The sequence below is a fragment of the Desmodus rotundus genome, chromosome X (assembly GCF_022682495.2).
Source record: "Desmodus rotundus isolate HL8 chromosome X, HLdesRot8A.1, whole genome shotgun sequence".
Classification (NCBI taxonomy): Eukaryota; Metazoa; Chordata; class Mammalia; order Chiroptera; family Phyllostomidae; genus Desmodus; species Desmodus rotundus.
In genome coordinates, this window is record NC_071400.1 from 93,744,927 (window position 1) to 93,766,405 (window position 21,479).

At 40.4% G+C, this 21,479-nt stretch overlaps 1 protein-coding gene and 1 pseudogene across 1 annotated transcript; both read right to left on the minus strand.

Moving 5' to 3' along the window:
• Nucleotides 1-1,191: 1,191 nt before the first annotated feature.
• ZRSR2 (zinc finger CCCH-type, RNA binding motif and serine/arginine rich 2) lies at nt 1,192-20,276 on the minus strand. The gene is made up of 11 exons (XM_024569886.4): nt 19,920-20,276; nt 19,435-19,514; nt 17,358-17,448; nt 14,278-14,386; nt 13,983-14,069; nt 12,135-12,173; nt 11,411-11,529; nt 7,404-7,617; nt 4,611-4,666; nt 3,744-3,853; nt 1,192-1,709 (listed from the first exon to the last, which is right to left on the minus strand). The coding sequence occupies exons 1-11, from the start codon at nt 19,958-19,960 to the stop codon at nt 1,210-1,212; spliced, it is 1,446 nt and encodes a 481-aa protein (XP_024425654.1). The 5' UTR covers nt 19,961-20,276; the 3' UTR covers nt 1,192-1,209.
• Nucleotides 13,137-13,245, minus strand: LOC112313433 (small nucleolar RNA SNORA26; annotated as a pseudogene).
• Nucleotides 20,277-21,479: the final 1,203 nt, after the last annotated feature.

Genomic DNA, 21,479 nt, shown 5'->3' on the forward strand with positions numbered 1-21,479 from the left:
TTTTCAATAGAATGTTCTCTAACCACTTTATGGGAATTGCTGTAACTCTAGGCATATTTGGTGGCAATGACCTGTATATAAAGAACTCTCCATCACACTACAAAAAAGAAACCCTAATGGGAAACCTCTAGCCGAGGAAGGACTGCAAATATAGGGTAGAAGGGGGGAAGAATGGACTACCCTTTAGTCCTTTAAAATTCAGAGACTGAATTTTAGGGTAAAAAAAGGTACTCAGCTATTGCATGTAGAAAAATCTAATTGATTACTAATAAAGGACAAACAACCAAATTTAATGGCCACTAAATACAAAAAAACTTTGACTTAGCCAATGCATGCAAACAGTTAAACACATAAAATTTACCAAATTAGCAAAGAGAAAAGTGATGTGGGGTGTACGAATGGTAACATTTATTATTGACAATTGTTTTGTAGTTTTTCTCAAGGGCAATTTGGAAATACTTCAGTATTTATATGTCTTGGTGTAATTTACCCTCAGGAAATATGGTCAGAGGTATATGAAAGTAAGGAAATCCACCACAGGATTGTTTGTTAGCAGCACAGGATTCTTTAATAGAGTTAAAATAAGTTAAAATCCAACAAAAGGGATATGGTTGAATAAATTGATCCACACTATTCAGTGAGTAAAAATAACATTAAGAATAGGGTTTGAAGAAATATAATATTTTGTGTGAGAAAAAGCATATTCAACTGCAGACATTTCTGTAAAAAAATGGTCACACACCCATAGGAAAAAAGACTAAAGTAATGCTCCAGTGTTAAGTGACTTTTTTTTTTAAAGAGAGAGTGGAAGGGAGGGAGAATGAAAGGGAGAGAAATATTGATGTGAGAGAGAACCATCAATCAGTTGTCTCTCGCACATCCCCAACTGGAACTGGGCCCACAACCCAGGCCCGTGCCCTGATCGGGAATTGAACTGGTGACCTTTCAGTTTGCAGGACGCCCAACTAACAGAGCCACAACAGCCAGGGCTTAACTGCTTATCTGTAAGGGTTAGGATTACAAATAATATTCACGTTGTTTACACATTTCAGCTCACATAAATTACCAAACAATAAGAGGATTTTTAAGATTTACAGATGATATCGGGCTCTGCCAGACTTGCTAACCCATTTAAACTCAGAGCCCTCTATCCAGGTAGGCAGCAGCCATAATAAATAAGATATGCAATCATTTCAAAACAAAATCGGTTTATTTGGGTTTGGGACTATGAATAGTTCTGTCCCTACTACCTGACCTCCTCCGGCCTCGACTCCTGGACCTAGTGGGGCTAGGGCTCCGGCTCCTGCTCCGGCTCCTGCTCCGGTGGCTCCTGCTCTGGCTGCCCCGGCCCCGGCTGCGGTCTCTTTTTCTTTCTCTACTTCGTGAACTGTGCCTTTCATGACTTTTTGCCGTGTGTTTGTGAGATTTCTTCTCCCTGTGGCTACTTCTCCTTTTCCTCTCAGCTTCCCCATTCCTTTTGTAGGAACGGGGCGGACTGGGGCTTCTCCTCCTCCTGGGCCTGCCATAGTATTCATCGTGGTGGCCCATCCTCTCTCTCCTCTCTGAGTTCTTGCCAAAGGAAGAGCCGGACCGATCTGGAGACAGGTAGATGTCCCTATTAGCTTCCCAAAATTCATTGTTGGGATTTCTGAACACGTGAAGAAAGTTGCAGTGTTTTCCTCTTGGGCATTGTTGTATTTCAAATAAACCTGCAATGGCACAGTGGGGAAAAAGCATTTAGGGCTGGCATTTTATCCTTCTTAGAAAGTATATTTCTCATGTTGGATGTGACAGAACTATTTTCTTCTGTGTATTATTTAAAAGGGGCTTACATAAATCGATGTCACAGTTTTGGTTCCCAGAATTTCAAATATATTCAAGTGTTCTAACAAATGGCACTGTGAAAAGTAACAAATCAGAAGTCTTAATTAGCCAGGATATCCCGCTCGTCTGCTGGAGTACAGCGTGGACTGCAACTGAACAAGTGGTGACCACAGTCTGTTCTAGGCTTGCACCGTCCTGTTCACTGCCAATGTGAATGAATCCCTAATTAACACTTTAAGAAGAAGATGGTAAACACTGGCCTAATTTTAAATTTACCAAGTGCTTTTAATATGGGAGATTCTTGTCAAAAGTGAAATCTATTTGAATTCAGAGATCCTCTTGGGGTTTTCAAACTTTCTTTTTAAAAGCAGGAAATTCTCCAAATGTGTAAAACAGTTAAAAGTGAAATACCTCCGTACCATACACTATATACAAAAACAAAGTCAGAATGGATCACAGTCCTAAATGTAAGACATGAAATTATAAAACTGTGAAGCAAACACACAAGTAAAATCTTTGTGACATTGGGCTAAGCAATGGGTTGTTAGACATGACAGCAAAAAAGCACAAGCAAAAAATAGATAAATGGGATTTCAACAAAAAAACTTTTGTGCTTCAAAGGACACCACGAAAGTGAAATAACAACCCCCATAATGGGAGAAAATATTGACAGATCATATCTGTGATAAGAGACTTGTCTGTAGAATAAATCATGAACTTGTAATACAACTCCGTAATAAAAAGACGTATAACCTAATTAAATATGGGCAAAGGATCTGAATAGGCATCTCTCCAAAGAAGATACACAAATGGCCAATAACAAGGACATGAAAAAATGCTCAACATCATTAGTAACTAGGAAAAACAACCAAGCTGTTATTTTGAAAAAGACAAGTGAAATAGCCCCCTGCTTTGGGGGAGTCAGTCACACTCAGAAGCACCTCACTGAAATCATACTGGACTGCCTGGAACTGACAAAAGTAACTGCCTTTATAAAGAAAACAGTTCTACTTCTTTCAGTCCCCAGCCTTTCAACTGAAGCTATAATTGTTCTTTTGGTTTTCCAAAGCAAGGGATTCCAAAGTCTTTCTTTTTTTCTCTTGAATAAATGGTCTTTAAGTGACAGCATCCATTAAGACCAGGTTGCCAGAGATCCAGACTTTCTAAATTGTAGATTTTTAAGTAAGACATGTTAAGCAGGCAAATGTAAAGCAAAATAAAGGGTCAGACACGTGCTCCCCTAAGGCATTGGATAGCTCCGTGTGTTTGCTAACAGGTAGCTCAGCAATACAATTTGGCTGAGCCCATCCAACAGAAATCAAACAAGAACGAGGCTGTCCAAATTGCTGGGTATTCAAAGAACTGACTCATTTCCTGATTTGGGGCCACTGTCGATGAGCCGGTCTGACTAAATGTACCCTCACCACATCCTACAGTTAGAATCAACCTATTGCACAAAAGCATGTATTTCAAGTAAGACAGGGAAGGTTATAGGTAATGTTTTAGGTGGCAAAGATGACCAAAGACTCATTAGGGATGAAGACGGGGAAAACAACGTTGCTCAAGTTAGGGGAGCAAACGAATAGCAAAAAGCTCTGAAACCACGGTAAGGGAAGGTGGCTTCCCATGGACACAACTTCCCAGGCTTCCTAAAGTGTCAGACACACAGCCCAGGACTGAGAATGACAAGACCCAATTCAGCTCCAACTCTGCCACCAACACACGGTGACCGCAATCATCTCATGCATAAACAGACTCAAAGGTCTGTCACAGATGTAAAATGTGATGGCCTTTATATAATGATCTTGGTTCACCTGCTGCTTCACCCCTTTAAACGATTGTTGTTGTTTTTTTTTCCACTAAGAATGTCCCTTTATATAAGTGTAGAACAACTGGGGGGAAATCATCATGTATTTTACCACAAATTGCCATTTTCCACCGGGTCACTGGGCAGAATTCGCACTGAAGCTGTCGTCCTGCATACCATCGTCCATTGAACAGAGAAAGGGCTGCTTGGCATTCCTCTTCCCTTCAAACCACAAATTAAAGGACGCACTTTATAGTAACGTTCTAATATGTATATTAATCCTGTTGTTAATTAACCCTTTTGTTAGTTGACTGTAGGATCACCAATCTCACTGCTTTTGTACTACTGAAAGAGTACTCGTTAGAACGTTCAAGTTCCTGAAGCTCACAATTTATCCAGGAACTCTTTCTAATAACCCTCTGAGTGGTTCTGATGCCTGAAAATTGGCTTGAGTCAAAGCTTCTTAAATCAGAAGACTGGACCATTAAAAATGCAGAAGTATTTTCCATTGTCACAGCCCATTGTTTCTCAGCTAGCATTGCTGTTCTTATTACAATAGTTAATTTAACTCATTAGCCACAGCACAGCCCAGGCAAAAAGCAAAACAAGCAGAAATGATACACTAACTGCACACTAAGATTACTTGGGGCTTCAATTCCCAACTTATACTCTTGACTTGTACTTTTCTATTGTCTATTCTAGTTATCCCTTTCAGTTTGTATTTTAATTATTAAAATTATCTGAAGTAAAAAAACTACATTTATAAAAGATTCAAAACTATGTACTTATACAAAGAATGAAATCCGAACCTATTATTTTCAAATCCCTTCATATTTCTATATCAGCTCTTAATATTTACATTTTTAAAAAATACCATGCATATGAAAGTTATAAATTCAGTGGAAACAACTGCAGGCCTCAACATAATCCACGACACTGTGCTATGACAAAAGGTGACATTTGTGTTCAGAATACTTACGATTGGTACTGAACATATACATTGCCCCTCAGATGAGGTTCCAAGTTGCAGCTGACCTAAGGAGCAATGAAGAATTCCATCATTAAACAAAAGACAAAAACACGAAGGAAAAGAAGCCCTTCAGTCATCAAATGCACTTTGTCCAGGTCAATACTACCAAAAGTACTTACCAATTGTCAATTGAAGAGTCCAAATTCCAGGTAGTACCCCACTCTCACGTCTATTTAAGCACACAGCAGTAGCCCAGACCCCAATGATCTTATCTCTGTTCATCCAGATCCTTTTCTTCCCCAGAATTATGAAATGTTTCACATATGCATAAGAATACAGGGAACAGAAACCAGCCCATCCACACACCACCCAGATTTAACACTAACCCCCCTCCTTTCTGCCTGAGAATGTTTACATATGTAAAACATTAAAGACCCAGTTGAAGCTCTTCCGTGTTATTCTCCCTCCTCCATCAGGTACATGAGCACTGTATTCTGAGGATGGGTGTATCCTTTGCATTCCAAACATAAATGCACACCACACACACAGAAATATCTATAGTCACCGTCACAAAGACATAAAATATACACACACATAAAATATATCCATGTCCACTATGTATATACGGGTATACACATTTTTATGTGTGTATTTTATGCCAAGAAACATGTATATATATTGACAACATATAGCATTGCTTTGTACATCTAAAAAATTTATATACATAGTATTCTTTCCACATTCTTTTTTCAAGATGTAATCCCATAAACTTAATGACTCATTTTAACGGCTGTATACCGGATATATCAAATTATCAGATTAATTTGTCTGTTCCTCTAATGACAGCTATCCAAAGGGCTTCCAATTTTTCACCAACAAACAGTGCAGCGGCCAGCAGACTTGTGCAGCATGCACGCCCACAAGCGGCGTGCAGATTTGTACGTCTGCACCTCCACTGGGTGCTGACAAACTCCTGCCCTTGGGAGTGGTTTTACTAACTTGCACATCCTTGTCCTTTCTTGGTATTAAGAAAATTTAAAATTTTTTACCTGATAGGTGTGAATAATCTCTTATTTTAATCCGCACTGTTCCTATTACTAGTTAGGTTGAACATTTGATTATGGCCTTCAACAATGACACATCTGACTTGACGTTATGTAATGGTATAAAAAGGTCCTCAAATATTCATAGTATTGTTTAGCTTTTATTTTCAACATAAATGCTTAACTTTACAAATTTGTTCTACTGTATTTTTATTAGAGCACCCAAAAATAGGCCAGATCCATAGGAACGGACAAGTTTATACCTCAGGAGGCCACATCAGCTGCACCAGGGACCCTAGAGATCACTCAAGCCAGTGGTTCCCAAGACCCTGTTATTAATTTTCCATGATAAATGTGAGGTTTTGGAAATTTTCCTAAACAAACAGCTTTCCATTGATAACTGCCAATGTGGTCAGCATGAGCTTGGCTGATAGAATTCTAAACAAAATTAAAAAAAGAATACACCATGGTTAGTAGGTGGCCTGTCACAGGCAATGATGTGATTTCCACTAACGGGTCTGAACTCTGAAAGTGACTCCAGCACTAAGCTCATGGAGCAGTATAATGTCGGGGCCCTGCCAGGGAAACCGCTGATGTCCAGTCCCTTCACTTTGGGGATGAGGAAAAGGTACGGAGAGGTCAGGTGACATGTTCCAGAATGCATATGCAACAAAAATCAAAGGCAAAGGGGAAAGAAATTTTTTTAAAGAATTTTAAAAACCTTGAAATCGGTAGAAAGAATCGTAACCTTGAATTTCACGAGCGTTGCTGGTTAGCAGTTGTTCTGCTCTTGGCCGTTCCAACTGTCATTTGCAATGAGCAGGAAAATAAACAGCTCTATTCCTATCTTTTTCCAAATTATGGGACATTTCCCCTGCCCCAACATAAAAGAATACTCTGGATCGGATCTGATCAAATCACAAAGCGGGAGGCTTCACTGTGGTAGGGTTCAACTGCTGGGTCCCACGAGCAGCGCCTAGTGCACCTGACTTTGCTCTTGCCTTCAGGAATGTGTCCAAATAATCCTGTGCAATCCGAATGCCTCTTTTTCATCCCATATGCTGTACCAAAATGTAACTCTGGGAAAACTATGTTGAGTGTTAAAATTATCCAATGAATAGAAACGATGTAAAACAAAATAAAGACCCACTGTTCCAGGACAGCTCCAGAAGAAAGAACATGCCCCTGGGGTGGCACCTTCAGTGTAATGCAACAATGTGACAACAAACTCAGTAAGTGGAGCGGTGTTCACAGTGTGTACACTGCAGCTCTAGGTGAGACCCACTACAGTCGGAGGGAGGGAAGGAGGGAGGGAGGGACGGAGGGAGGGAGGGATGAGTATGGAAGGGAGGGAGGGAAGGAGGGAGGGAGGGAGGGAAGGAGACAGGGAAGGAGAGAGGGCATCGTCCAACATAGGTGGTCTCTAACTAACTGAGTGCTGGGATGGCTGTCTGTAGGGATCTTCTGCAGAGAATTCACTGGCTGGAAGAGGTAGACCACGAAGGTACTGAAGAAATCAAACAGCCTTTCCCATCTGGGCCCTGGCACCCGGGAACTTTCATGCTAGCACGAGTTCACACAGTACCTCTACCTACAGAAGGAAGTTACATTCACCGAGTGGCTGGGTGGCCGACATGGGGGCAGGCACTGTGCCATCACACACGCCCCCACCCAGATGGAGTGCCCTTGCTCCCCCATCCCGTCAGGTACTTCAGCAGGGAGTGAACCCATCCCCTTCAGGCACACTGTGTATGCCCACCTTGAACTGGATCACCTTCCCCACGTTCTTGAACTCGGGGAGCACGTCCTCGTAGAAGTCCAGGAACTGCTGGTAGGTCTCCTCTTCGCTGTACTCCAGGCTGGCGTCGGGGTCATAGTCATCCCTTCTGCACTGCTCCATTCCAAATGTTGTGAACATGCTTCTAATGAGGAGCGTGGGGCTCGATGTGGGGAAATTGTGTTTACGTGAACACCTGCACAGGAGGCAAAAGTTTACATTCAGTAGCCCAATAGTTACACATTACACATGAAGAGTTTGCTTTACATTTGGAGATAGAGCCCTGGCTGGTGTGGCTCAGTGGATTGAGCACTGGCCTGTGAACCAAAGGGTCACTGTCAGGGTACATGCCTGGGTTTTGGGCCAGGTCCCCAGTAGGGGGTGCGAGAGAGGCAACCACACGTCAACGTTTCTCTCCTTTTGATAGGGACCTTTTGATGAGATCCACCTTCCCAAGTAGAGCTGCTGACAGTGCAGAGTGAAGATTCAACCTGGCTGACAGTGTTCGCAGTGAATCAGAATTTTACAAGTAGGAAGCATATGCCGAATTAAACAAGAAACCAAGTCAACAAGGTTAACATTCTGCTCACGGGCTTATTACATCTGAATGAACTTGACTGTAGTTCCCAGGGTGTTAAAAGAGAGTCTCTAAGTTCTGAAACAGAGCCAAAGTCCCTGTCTAGGGCAAAATCCCCTGGCCTGGAGAGAGGCCTTGAGATGTGAGTATATTCAAGGCCAGCCCTGTAGCTCCTCCTGAAAAGTCAGCTGAGACAAGAGAGAACTGAGAAGGCAGTCTGATGCTGTGGTACCAAGCCTGTGTGATCCTAAGAATCATGTGGGGGAAAACTGAGATTTCTCAGTTCCTGACCCAAACCATCTGTTCAGACCTCAAGGAATGGGGGGCCCATATTTTCAAAGTAACTCCCCACCTGGTCCTGAAGGTCCGCCATGTTTGAGGACCCTTGTTTAGGATACACTATTTACCTATTATTACCCAGATATTTAAGTAGGTGCCACAAAATCACCTACTTAAACATTACCTTACCCCAAAGACAGACAATAAATGGTGTGGGGCTCCAAATGCTCCCTCAGGTAAAGCTAACTGACTGTGCCTCTTTTTCTCTTTTTGAGGGAACCACCCCCACCCTTGTCCTCATATATAGTGCGGTTAGGCTCAATCACTTATTGAAGGTCTTCTGTAAGAAATTCTCGTGAAAATTACATATGCAAGTTAACAAAACATCTATCAAAGTTATTGTCCACCTTCCTACTCAGTGTCTTTATACAGTTATTTCATGGGCGAAACATTTAGAATCCAATACCAGGAAAATCTCTGGCTTCCCAGACATACTGCTCATTCTTCCTTCTCGGTAAGAACGACATAGCTCGTCATCTGCCTGGGATGTATTCAAACCCAGGGCCAAATGTACGGCACATTCACAACACACTTTCTCCTCCTTTCCTTGATTTCCATTTGTTTTACTTTTAATAAAGTTAGTGCAGGAGACTGTGAGTTTTCTTTAACTCGCTTCTGGAAACAGGTAAGGTATAAATGACTACTCCAATAAGTAAGTTTTACCTTTCGTCAGTAAGTATATTCTTTGAAGAGAAAAAAAAATAAATCCCCTCAAAGCTGTGACTCCAAAAAATATCGACACCAGAAAGGTTCTAGAATTAAACTCTACTACTCACAGAAACAGAACCACCAAAGAAATGCTTAAGCTAGGGACGTGTTCGCCTGATGACGTGACAGACCTCAACAGAAAAGAACAGTTACGTGATCTGGAGCAGGTCCCTGCAGCTCCCTGTAAAAGGGGCACAGTGTTTTTGTCCGAAGGGATGGTGCTGGATTTTGTAACTGCTACTTTCATTGAATTTGATTTCACAACACAACACAATGAAAATATCCAAATCACTCCTACTTTGTTTTTGATAGTTGTGATGGTGAAATTGCATATGCCTGTCAAAATATTAAGGAATGTTCACAAACTAATCTGACCACTATCAGTATTTCCTTGAAACAACTCTCAGGGGTGACTTTCGAGAGCCTGACAGGCCGTTCCTGTTTCCGCAAATCAGCACTGTCAACTGATTTCCTGAAATTGTTTGGGATATTTCACCTTCCGTCTTATGCCCAACAGAAGGAGAATCGAGAACCAGGTGACCACAAGTCTTAAAATTCAAGGAAATGTTAGAGATTATATCATCAATGAGGAATCCTGCAAATGCAATCTGGTTCAACTACCCACACAGATGTGAACTCAGATTGAGTCTCTATTGTCTTTCAAAGGTACATTTTTTCTTTGGTGGGGACGTGTTTTACATCAGTCGTTACTATTTCTCAATGAAAATGACCATACATTTGGAAAACACCTGTAAAAGTACAAAGGGAAATAAAGTTTCCTTAGTTCCCAGTTCCTCAAGAAGCAGCTTTCACTACTAACCAGATCCTGTAAATGGTTTCACAGACCTTCTGGGAATATATAATCCTACTGGAAAATATAAAAGGAGTCCCGGCGGGTGTGGCGATTGAGTGCCAGCCTGCGAACCAAAGTCAGGGCACGTGCCTGGGTTGCCGGCCGGGTCCCCTGTAGGGGGCACGTGAGAGGCAACCACACATTGATGTAAAATATAAATGGAGTTAACACACCCTACACTGGGGACTCTCAATCCTGGGACACATTAGAAATACTTGACGACATTTCAACTAAGGACGCCCAAGTCTTAGAGACTCTGATTTACTAAATTTGAGGTAGGACATGATTTTTAAAAAGCTTTCTAGATGATTCTAATGCACATCCAGGGTTGAGGACCACTGTTCTTAAAAGATATAAAATAGTATTAAGGTTTAAATTTAAAAAGAAGAAAAGGACAGAGAAGGTTCATATTTTCAAAGAAGGAAATGAACTTACAGCATGGATAATTTTATGAATAAGATAAACACAAGAGACAACATACAGTTTCTCTGAATATATATTAAATTGCCTATTCATATCCCTTTTTGGAATTAAAACAACAGTAAGATGTGACTAGATGTTTTCTTTTGCAGAATGCATACTAATAATTAGGTTTTACCTCAGATGGATTCATTCACCGTTATGAATTATTTACCCAATTTGAGTTATTTATTCATAAACAGGCCAAATTATAAAAATCACCATTGCCTGGCATATAGTTGGCACAAATAAATATTTGCTAAATAAATGAAGATGTCAACACTTAGTTTTCCACGTGAATGTCTTGTGGAAGCACCAATGTGACAGAAGCAGGGAACAAGAGTGTCTCAGAGAATAAGGGCAATGAAAACAAAAACCACTCTGAGAGTGCTTGCCACTTGCTGGGCACTGTTCTACCTGCTTTCCCGGCATTCTCTCATTTCAGCCACACAACCCTCTTATAAGGGGATACTACTTTTGATCCCCATTTTGAAGATGAGGGAACGAAGGCACAGAGAGCTTAAGTAACTTTTCCAAAGTGACAGCCACTAACGCCAGTTTTTGAACCTGGCGTCGGTTCCTGAGTCACAGCTGACTGGGAATAAATCACAATACTTTCCCTCCCCTCACTTGGATCCCATCCTTCACAGCTATCCCTTTAGGCATGCCAATTTTTTAAAGCCTCTTTTGTGCATCATGTTTGCCATTCAAAAAATAAAGTCAGGCTGCTCCAGTCCCTTGAAATAGTTGATTTCCCTATTCAAGTTGTCCCATGTGAACTAATGCAAGCACAGGAACAAAAAGCAAAAGGTCTTCATAAAGCTGTGGAAAGAATGCAAAGGAAGCCCTCCCTCTCCCCAAAACTGGCTGTGGGGGAGCAGTGCAGGGGGAGCAGACGACAGAAAGACGGGGATGTGGAGAAGCAGCAAGAACACAGCAGATGCCTGACTGTAAACACCTCAAATTCAAGCCTGAGTCACCCCCCAAAACAGAACTCAAACACCTCAACATTTTGATGCACTTAATTCTGCCATGATAAAACAAATTAGTTACCTGTCTCCGAATCTGCAAGCTCCTGTTTTACTGTAGAATGGACAGTTAGCTCGATCTTTCTCCATTACTCTTAAGTCCGTGGGTGGTTCTGGGTTCTGCCATGTGGCAGCATTTTCCAACTGTTGAAAGTAACCATAACCAAATTACTGGTAGTGTAAAAATCCATGAAGAATCAAACGTTTAAAATGTATTCAAATATTCTGGTCAAAAATAAAGACTTAAAAATAAACATTCCTTTAACAACATACACCCTTAAGTTGTAACATGCAATTGAAACTTTACAAACAATTGTGCCAAGACATTTGGCTCCCGGTCATTGCCCATTATCAGGCATCACTACGGCAACCAGGAGCAGTCACCAAGGTTTCCCTTTGTCCACCCACTCTGGAAAGGGTCAAAAGACTTGACAGAGAAGCACCACTGAGAGAAATCAAGGTTACTCTGAAGCAGGTTATGCCCCTGGGCTAAGAGTGTGCGCTGTTGTTCATCTGTACATTAAGGACTAGGAACAAGTATAGCCCACAGGGGTGATTCGATTCCATTTGCTTTTGTTCATTGATAAGTTTCGTGGCTCTTGTTATATAAACCACAGAGCCGCAAAAGTGATTCCAGGTATTTCAGACATGATCTAAACAGTGAACTGCAAAATTAACATCGCTGGAAGTATTGTTTTTAAAGAAATGCTCATCCGTCTCAAATTCTTAACGAAAGGTTGTGGAAATACCTCATTTTCAGCCCGCTCCAGCATCTTCTGCACAGCCTCCTACAAATGGTACAAACATTGGACTTATGAAAACCTGGAAATCAGGTACGTCACATCTGGTTCCTCTGGTGAAGAATCTCATGTGTAATAATTTTTAACAACCCACACATATAAAAAGCTTCAGTTTCTAATTTGCTTTCTAAAGCACATATCTTCTGAAAAGATTTCAAAGGGTATATATTTCAGTTTTTGTTCTAATAGGACATCTAATGGCTCAGCATGCAAAATATTGAAAATATCATCTTATAGTAATAATCATATTTAGTATATTTGAGCATATATATGATGTTCTACTTTTTGAGATGAGGTATAATGAATATTATAAAACACAATGCTAGCCATGCCCTCAGTGGATTAGGCATTGTCCCACAAAGCAAAAGGTTGCCAGTTTGATTTCTGGTCAGGGCACATGCCCACAACCCAGGTATGTGCCCTGACCAGGACTGGAACCAGTGACCCTCTGGTTTGCAGGCCAGCGCTCAATCTACTGAGCCACATCAGTCAGGACAGAAGCCTTAGCTTTTACCTAATGCCAGAAAGACCTCAATTGAAGAACATTCTACTGCTAAAATGGGAATTACTCTCTATTAAAAAATGACAAGCTCCAAACAACTGTTGTGCCCCTACAAACCTAGCGTAGTTTTGCCTTGTATGGAAAGCGGTGCTCAAATAAGGGTGTCTAAAAACCTGCACTAGAATGAACTGATAGCCGAAGACAGAAAAACCAAATATCATAGAGGCTTCATCGACCCCGCTGTGACTACAAGGTAAATAAATGCATTTTTCCCCATGATAAAATGATTAGCTACCCAATTTCATGCTATTCAAACTCAGCAATACAAAGAAAACATACATCCTGAAAAATGAGTCAAGGAAAGATGAGCTGTGATATCTTTGAAATAAACACACTGTTAAGGAACAGCAACAAAATATACCCAATCAATCTTTTTTTTTTTACCCCCCAGCTGTGACTCCAGACAGGATCCAAAGAGGAGTTTACCACCTCGTGTCTGGGTTTTATGGAGACTTACTTTACCCTTCTGTGTTAGCCCAATCAATCTTTAAAAAGAATCCTGAAGATACAGGAGATACGTAAATACATTATAAATTTTTTTAAATGAGCAACTATGTGTTAGCTACAATTGTGTTATAGCCCAAGTTGGAAAGCAAGTCACGATTTAATAACCCAAAACTTTCCTAATTCCTTAATATAAGAGTTCCTGATTTCTTTCAATCAACTAATTCTTGCTGACTCGCCATAAGGAGTTAACTCTCATAAGTTAAATAAATGCGGAAACTATACAAAATATTATTCTCTAAGTTAATCCATAGAAACAGAACCTCAGGAAAACACCATTTGCTCTAGAGTGGTACAAAGTGTAAAGCTGTGTTTTTGTAAATAAAACAATAAAGTTTTATTGGAACACAACCACAACCATTCATTTACAGATTATCTATCCCACTGGCAGAGCTGAGTATTTGCGACAGAGACTGTACGGACCATAAAGCCTAAAATGTTTACACTTTGGCCCTTTACAGAAACAGTTTGCCAATCCTTGGTATAAAGGGTAAGATGAGTAAAGCTGAAGAAAAGCCTTAATTTAAGGTCCACCACTGCACAGTTGAAAACAAGAGCACCAGAAGGAAACTCTAGTGTGTACTTTACTAAAAACTTAACTCTTTCTAGACGGCGGGGGGGGAGAGCCCAAACCCTGCTATGCCTAAAGCTTATTCTCCAGCCCCATCACTTGCCACGTCTGCTCACTAAGAGGATACGCAGTGCGTTTATCCTCCTGTGTCAGGAATCACCTCTCTTTCTCTCTTCTCTTGCAGCTTCTGCGCCTCCTCTTCTTTCTCTCTTCTCTGCTGTTCTTCCCATTCTTCCTTTAACTTTCTCTTCATGGGGCAGGAGGGAGGGAGGAAGGAAAAGTAGTATTTTTTCAGACTAGTGTTTTAAAACATTTAACATACAGGGTAAATAAATGAAAAACTTGAACAGCATCGGTCAAATGGATGATACCCATTTTTTTAAGTTCAAGACACATAACTCTTAATGAGTTTTGGTGAACTAGTTGGTCACCTGGCTATCTGATTAATACCGTACCTCCTGTTCTTCCTGCCGTTTTCTAGCTGCCTCTTCCTTTTCCTTCTTTATTCTGAATTCTTCTTGTGCCTTCTGCTCCCGCAGCAACCACTCCTCATGTAACTTTTGCCTATCAATGTGATAATGTATTCAAAGAGAAGAAATGGGCATTAATCTACAAATATACATACACACACAATAGTAAAAATGACATGTGTGGGAATGATTCAACTATCATGAAAGACATATTCTAGAAAGCAGTTAAGTGGGAGTAAGAGGGTCAGAAGACATGAGTAACGATCTTAGAAAAGCACTACATTTCAGCAACTATGTTCCTATAGGGTAACAGCTTCAAATCACTACTTCTACATTTCGTATGTATGACATCTTTTACACATAACAATGATATGACAATTTTCCCCGTAGGTTGACCATAGCTATGTTTAGGTGCCAATAAAGTGAGTAATGAGTTTCGAAGCCATATCAGCTTTTCGCATTTAGAAATTATTACCCTTCTTATTCTATATGTTTTAAAAGTGTCCATTACAATATTGCAGCACTGGGAAAAACTGGCATCTTCTGCCATAAACCTTTGGACTGCTATTTATACACTTAAGAGACTCCTGTGCGCTGCCTCAAGCACTGAAACTGCTGAGAGAAAAATAAAACTACATCATGATCTTGTCTTTCAACTACAGGTTTTAAGATGACAAGGAGTTATAACAATACATCAGCAGGTGCCTAGTTTATTTTTTAAAATGACGAACTTTAGAGTAGTATTATCTTAAAATGGTGTCTTGCACCTCTAATATCATAAGTTTCTAATTTAAAGATGGGTTATATTTCAAAAGTTTATAGCCAATGCATGTTTAGAACCTAGAGCGCATTTTCTCACTGAACCTGGAAATGGAAATGAAGTATAAGAAACTGTTCTATATCTCTTTGGCGACATTAGGGGTCAAATAAGGTTTTATGTCGAGCACGAGGACCTAACCACAATTTCAAATACTCTACAGGGAAAACATATTCCATTTCCAGCTGCAGATACTAGGAACACGTCTTTTAGCCATGGTAGAGACTGGCGTATTGCAAATATCAAAAGTTATATATGAATTTCTGACTAGCAGGGAGTCGGTGCCCCCAACCCCCACATTGTTCAAGGGTCAACTGTGTAACTATAATCTATAAAAATCTATAATAATAAGAACCAGAGTTATCATAGCACCTCCTATCTGCTAACAGTATGTTAAGCACTATGCACTTACCATCTCATCTAATTGCCCTGAATCTATGAGGTAGGTACTATGATGGACTCATCTCCATATTTAAGGCAATAAAATTGAAGCTTAGAGAGATTACGCAACTTGAACACAGCGAATAAGTAGCAGGGCCGGCACTGGAATCCACTCCCATGTTCCCAATCACTATTATATTTTTTTCTTTTTGGCATTTTGATAATTTCACCTATTTATGTGCTTACGTAGATAAATTAATTATAAGAAGCAATATTTCCAGTGAACACACTGAATAGCTAGAGAGTGTCCATAAAGTTTTTTCTCCTTTTAAAAAATTTTTATTTTTTATTGTGGCAAAATATACATACCATAAAATTTATCATTTTAACCATTTTTAAGTATACAAGTGAGTAGCATTAAGCACATTCCCATTGTTGTGTTTAAGTTAAAAATAAAAATGAAAATACTGAGAGAAAAAAACAGAATATTTTGTTATCTTGGGGTGGGGGAGGCCTTTATAAGTCAGACACCAATGCCAGATATCATGATGAAAGTTGACGACATTAAAATCAAATTATGGTACTTAATGCTGTAAGCCAAGTTAGGAGTGAGGTTCAAATGAGAAAAAATATACATCACACATATGACAGATAAAGAATTAATATCCTCAATCAAGTAATAACATTGCTACGAAAAACTTAAAAAAAAATCCCAAAAGAGAATGACGCAAGACTGAAGCAATCTACTAAGAGGTAAGAAAATATATAAAGAGATATTCAACTCTGCTAAAAAAAAAAAAAGTACATATGAAACTTTGAATATAGGAGTTTATAAAATTGATAATACCTAGTGTGAGTGAAGGTATAGGGAGATGGGCACCTTGATTCACTGTTGGAAGGGCTGCAGACTGCAAACTGGGATGCCCTTCCCACCTGCCCATCTACACTGTATGGGATCCTTTGATCCCAACCATTTCATTTCCGGGCATTTTCCTATGGAAATAATAGGACAATTACCAAGGATAGATGATCATGGATGGTCACTGCAACTTTGTATACAATAGTAAGAAACCTGAATGTAAATTAATTAATAACATTGTGTTACTTAACAGTAAATAACCTAAATGTCCATTGGTAAACTATAAATTATGAATAAAGAATAAATTATGCTGTATCTATACAATGGATACTATGTTGCCACTGAAATGCTTGAATTAAATCTGCATCGACACTGAAATAGCCTATATATTTAGCAAAAAAGCAATTCATAGAAAGATATGTATAAAGATATCATCGTATTACACTAATATGGAAGTACAGTATCTTACTTTACTTACATTTTCTTTCTTACACTCTTAACAGTGACTATGTTGAATTCATTAAAGCTTTCACTTTTTATACTTCTCAATTATTTGTATTTTTAAAAAGGATTTTATTTATTTACTTTTAGAGAAGGGAAGGGAGGGAGAGAGGGAGAGAAACATCAATGTGTGGTTGCCTCTCACATGCCCCCTACTGGGGACCTGGCCTGCAACCCAGGCATGTGCCCTAGACTGGGAATCGAACCGATGACCCTTTAGTTCGCAGGTTGGCACTCAATCCACTGAGCCACACCAGCCAGGGCTATTTGGATTCTTCTCATAAACATTTATGAATTAGTAAAATCAGTGAAAAATGTTTCCATTAAAAACAAAAAGACAACATCTGGTTTTAGCTTGTCAGCTAGAGACCGAAATAGTTTACCCAGGGTATTTTATAAGACCTATTTTGAACAAGGTATTATATAGAAGACCCATACTTATTAGTAGAGACATAATACTCAAATCAAATAACTGGCTTCATGAGAAGGGTTTCAGTCAGTGCTGACCTCTGTATCTCCAACAGTTTCTCTTCTTCTTCTTCTTCTTCTTGTTTAATAATAGCTTCCTTCTCTTCTTCCTCCTTCTTCTGTGAGAGACCTGAGGGAATTTAAAGGATTTATTAAATGGAGTATTATAAAACCTTAGTCAATAATTCAGGAAAATATCTAGGTACACTTAGGGTATGATCCTGTTTTTAAAACTTTCTAGTAAGGCTCCAACTGCCCAAATTTGGTACAATGTGAGTATCAAAAATGACAATATTGGTAGTTGACAACACATGTAACTAGATATGGAATCCCACCAGTTTTACAACTTGCTGACAAGGCAGCTCATTTCAGGTTACTTTAAGTGGAACTGGGTGCTAAGGAGGCTACCTGTAATTGAGAGGTTGACATTCCAGAAATTTCTACCAATTATTTGTCAATTCATTCTTATAGCAATTCTTTAGAATATTTGTATACTGTACCCTTCGGGGTCATGTTTACCCACCCAATACATGCTGCAATGAACAGCAGTGTTTAGTAGGCTGCAGTATTCACGAATAACAATTTAGCGAAGAATTGTGAAGCTGGAGTGGACAAAAGTAGGAGCAGTAATACAGAGACAAGTACTTAAATCTTAGCTCTGCAATTAGCCATATAATTCTGAACAAACCTGTGACTTGCATCCTTCAACTGACTAAACTGCCAAAGGACATGATACATCTGCCTCTCCACAAAAGTTCACTCCAAAAACACTTTGCAAAGTCAAAGGGAAAACAAATCAACACAATACAAACAACAGTCACAGGTTTAAAATGGAAAGAAAAAAGTATGAGCTTTAAAAAAAAAGTGTTAGAAGAAAACAGGTTAATGAACAAAGGCAGCTGAGAACTTTAAGGGGGTGAGGGGATCACTAAGAGAATCATTAACTCCAACCTACCCTGTTTTTCCTTTCATTCCTGCTGATGTATCCTGCCTCTACTGGACCAGTTTTGAATGAATAAAAAAACGGAGATGCTAACAAAGGCTGCAGTTAAACACATTGCTCTTTCCATTCTAAATACTGCAAGCATTGCCACTAAAATAATTACTAAGCAACTCCACTGGTAAATAAAACCTTTATGGCTATGTTTCTCAAGCCTGAGAATCCCGGTTACTTGAGGCCATGGTCTGTGGTCTTCAAGAATTGTCACGATAACTGAATAAGGATTTTCTGGATAATCAGGATGGCAATCACTATAGCCCGGTACTCCAGGGTGATTTCAGTGCTTCCACCAGCATTGATAACTACAATATAATTTTATAGCTAAGTTAGTAGTACTAATTTCATTCTATTAAACAGGCAGGCTTAATATATAAATATTAGCTTGTGCCACATGAAGGCCAAGTGATCCCATGGCCAGTACAGATGAATGTTCCAAAGTACTTGAACAGAAAATTTTAAAAGTCGTAAATAACCCCAGGGCAATGGTAGTAGTAGCAGCATTTCAAACTCCAATCAGTACCATATTCATGTTGTGAGCATCTGTCTCCCATCATTTGTAACACTGAGTTAATGCAGGTTTGACTTTTACTGGATATGTAATTTCACTTATTTTTGTAATTTGTAAGTACATTGTTTTATAGTTAAAAGTTTCATAACTAGTTTTATGCTTATATATTTCAATAGTATATTAGTAATAACTTGAGTTTACAAAGGGTCTCATATTACTCAAGTTTGGAGAAACTTGCAAAATATCTAAAATCCTTAACTCCTGCTGGTTTTGCAAAGAAAAGTGTCCACCGAATACTTACTATGTGCAAGGGCTGTACTAGCTGCTGTAATTCATGTTGCCTGCACTTGTTATATTAGATACTTTATGAATAGTTACATATAATCAGTGGATGATGATTCACGATGCCTCTTTCGCCCTCTTTAGTATTGTAACATTGTTTCCTGTACATTGTTTCCATGTATCTAGTATCACTTTACTTCGGAGACAGTAGCCACAGCCATTCTTATCAGATACAGCACTCGGCACACTTCTGACACTGGGGCAAGTTAGGATGGGAGTGGGAAGAGCAAATTCATACATAGAAAACAGAATAAGGAGTCCGTTACCTGAGTCTCTCAACCGGGCAAGTTCCTGACGTCGTTTCTTCCGTTTCTCCTTCTTCAGGGCGGCCCTGTATTTTTTGTGGCTGGAAAAAGGAGAAAAGCACAAGTTTTGTGACTGCACCTGCAGCGCTGCCTGCCTGAGCTCCTCTTTCATCAGTGTCAGTTTACAGTGACAGGAAAGCGATCGGGTGCTCGGGAGTGAAATCTCGCTTTCGTGTTCTGATTACAAAACACGTATTTACCATCCCTCGCCTTTCCAGGCCCCAAGGGCAGGTCTTCTCCATTTGGCCACCTGTTCCCCTCCTCGACTCCCTTAGCCCACTGACGTCCGGGATAGTCCACGCCGCGCACCGGGAAGGGATGGAGCTGCCGCGGTGGCTCGCTTGGTTGACCTAGCTCCCTTTTCCTTCCTGCCTTCACAGCCTCCATATCCAGGATCAACCTCAGTCCCCTCTTTTGGCCTGCCCATCACCCTCACCCCAATTTACCTTGGTTTCTCCGGAAGTATCAACGCTCCGGGCGCCGCCATCTTGCCAGCGCCACCACGCCCACCGGAGCCGCCGGAAAAGGCGGGTTTAAGAGAGAGAGTAACGGACAGAAAGAGAGAGCGCGCGAGCGCGCGAGCGCGCGCGTGTGCACCCGCGCGCAGGCGCAGGTCCGCGCGGTCTCTGGCAGGGGCGAGGGAGGGTACCTCTTCCTAGGCAGACCCAAGACGCAAAGCGAGAGATTTCCGTGAGTGACTCGTCTTCTGAAATCCTGCACAGATAAATGTCTCCTCAAAATTTTCTACCCCTCCCTGGAAGTATTTCTTCCCTCCTAGCGCTTCCCCAGTACCTTAACCCTTCCGCTCCCTACACCACAGTGGAGCGTCTGGTAGCCTGGAGGTTAAAGTCACACTCCTCCCTCTTTTCTCCTCACCCATTAATGACACCCCACCCCACCTATAGCAGCTTGCCTTGCTTTCGAGTTCAACTTCCCCCGGCTCTTCCTCCTGCCAGGATTCCATCTATCAGCGCCTCAGACAAAGCCCCTTCCATTCACACCTACCGGTTCTGCACATGAACTTAATTCCATGGTCTGGCTTTGTTACTCTCTGCTCCAAATCAAAATTACTGAGCTACCCAATTACTAAACTGCCCCTGCTTCCCCTGGTTCCTCCTTGGAGTCATTCAACAGAAGCCCAAACTCTGCCTAAAGCCTGGCCTTACACCCTCTTATAGAGCCACTTGGAGTAAACACACCTGCATATTGATCTAGTTCAGCTCAGGGCATCAGTGACTAGAGACTTAGGCTTTGGACTTGGATGGACTAGGAAACTCAAACCTTGGCTCTCTGACCTTGGGTAAATTCCTTAATGTCTAGTCCCCAGTTTTCTCATCTGTAACAATCAAGATAACAATAATACTTCCAAAGGTATGCTGCATGTTGGCATAGTGCCTGGCAATAGTTACTGTCCCTGACACCTTCGTTGTTTTATTATTATCGTGAAAACTTCCTGACCCCCTCAAGAGGGAGTTAGATATTCACCTTGCCTGAGCTCCCAGCATAGGTATTTCACCTTTCATGACACTTATCACACTATATTGCACTTTGTTGCTTTCGAAGGTCTGCTTCTTGCACTAAATCTTAAACTCCTTGAAGGTAGAGACTTCAAAGTTATATCCCCAAACTAGAGAATGCCCTGAGTGGCACAGAATGTAGGCTGTGCAAGTCACCAATTTTGCTATTTCCTGTGACCAGGACTTAGGCTGAGAATCACTGCCATTCTGAAAACATCTGTAACACTTCTTATAAATTGCACCAAACTTTCAGGTAATAACAATAAGAAAGAATGTCTTCTAGGAAGGTACTCTTAATTTAAAAAGCCAATTCCATTTCCAAACTATAGTTACCATCATTTGAATTGATAGATCACAAGAAAAAAGTAATGTAAAAATTTAATGCAAAGATACATTCTGCTATGAGAGTCCAATAAATAAAACAAGGTGATCTTATAACATATATTTCCTATTTTTCCTTGGTGCTTGAAATACATCTACTTATTCTCA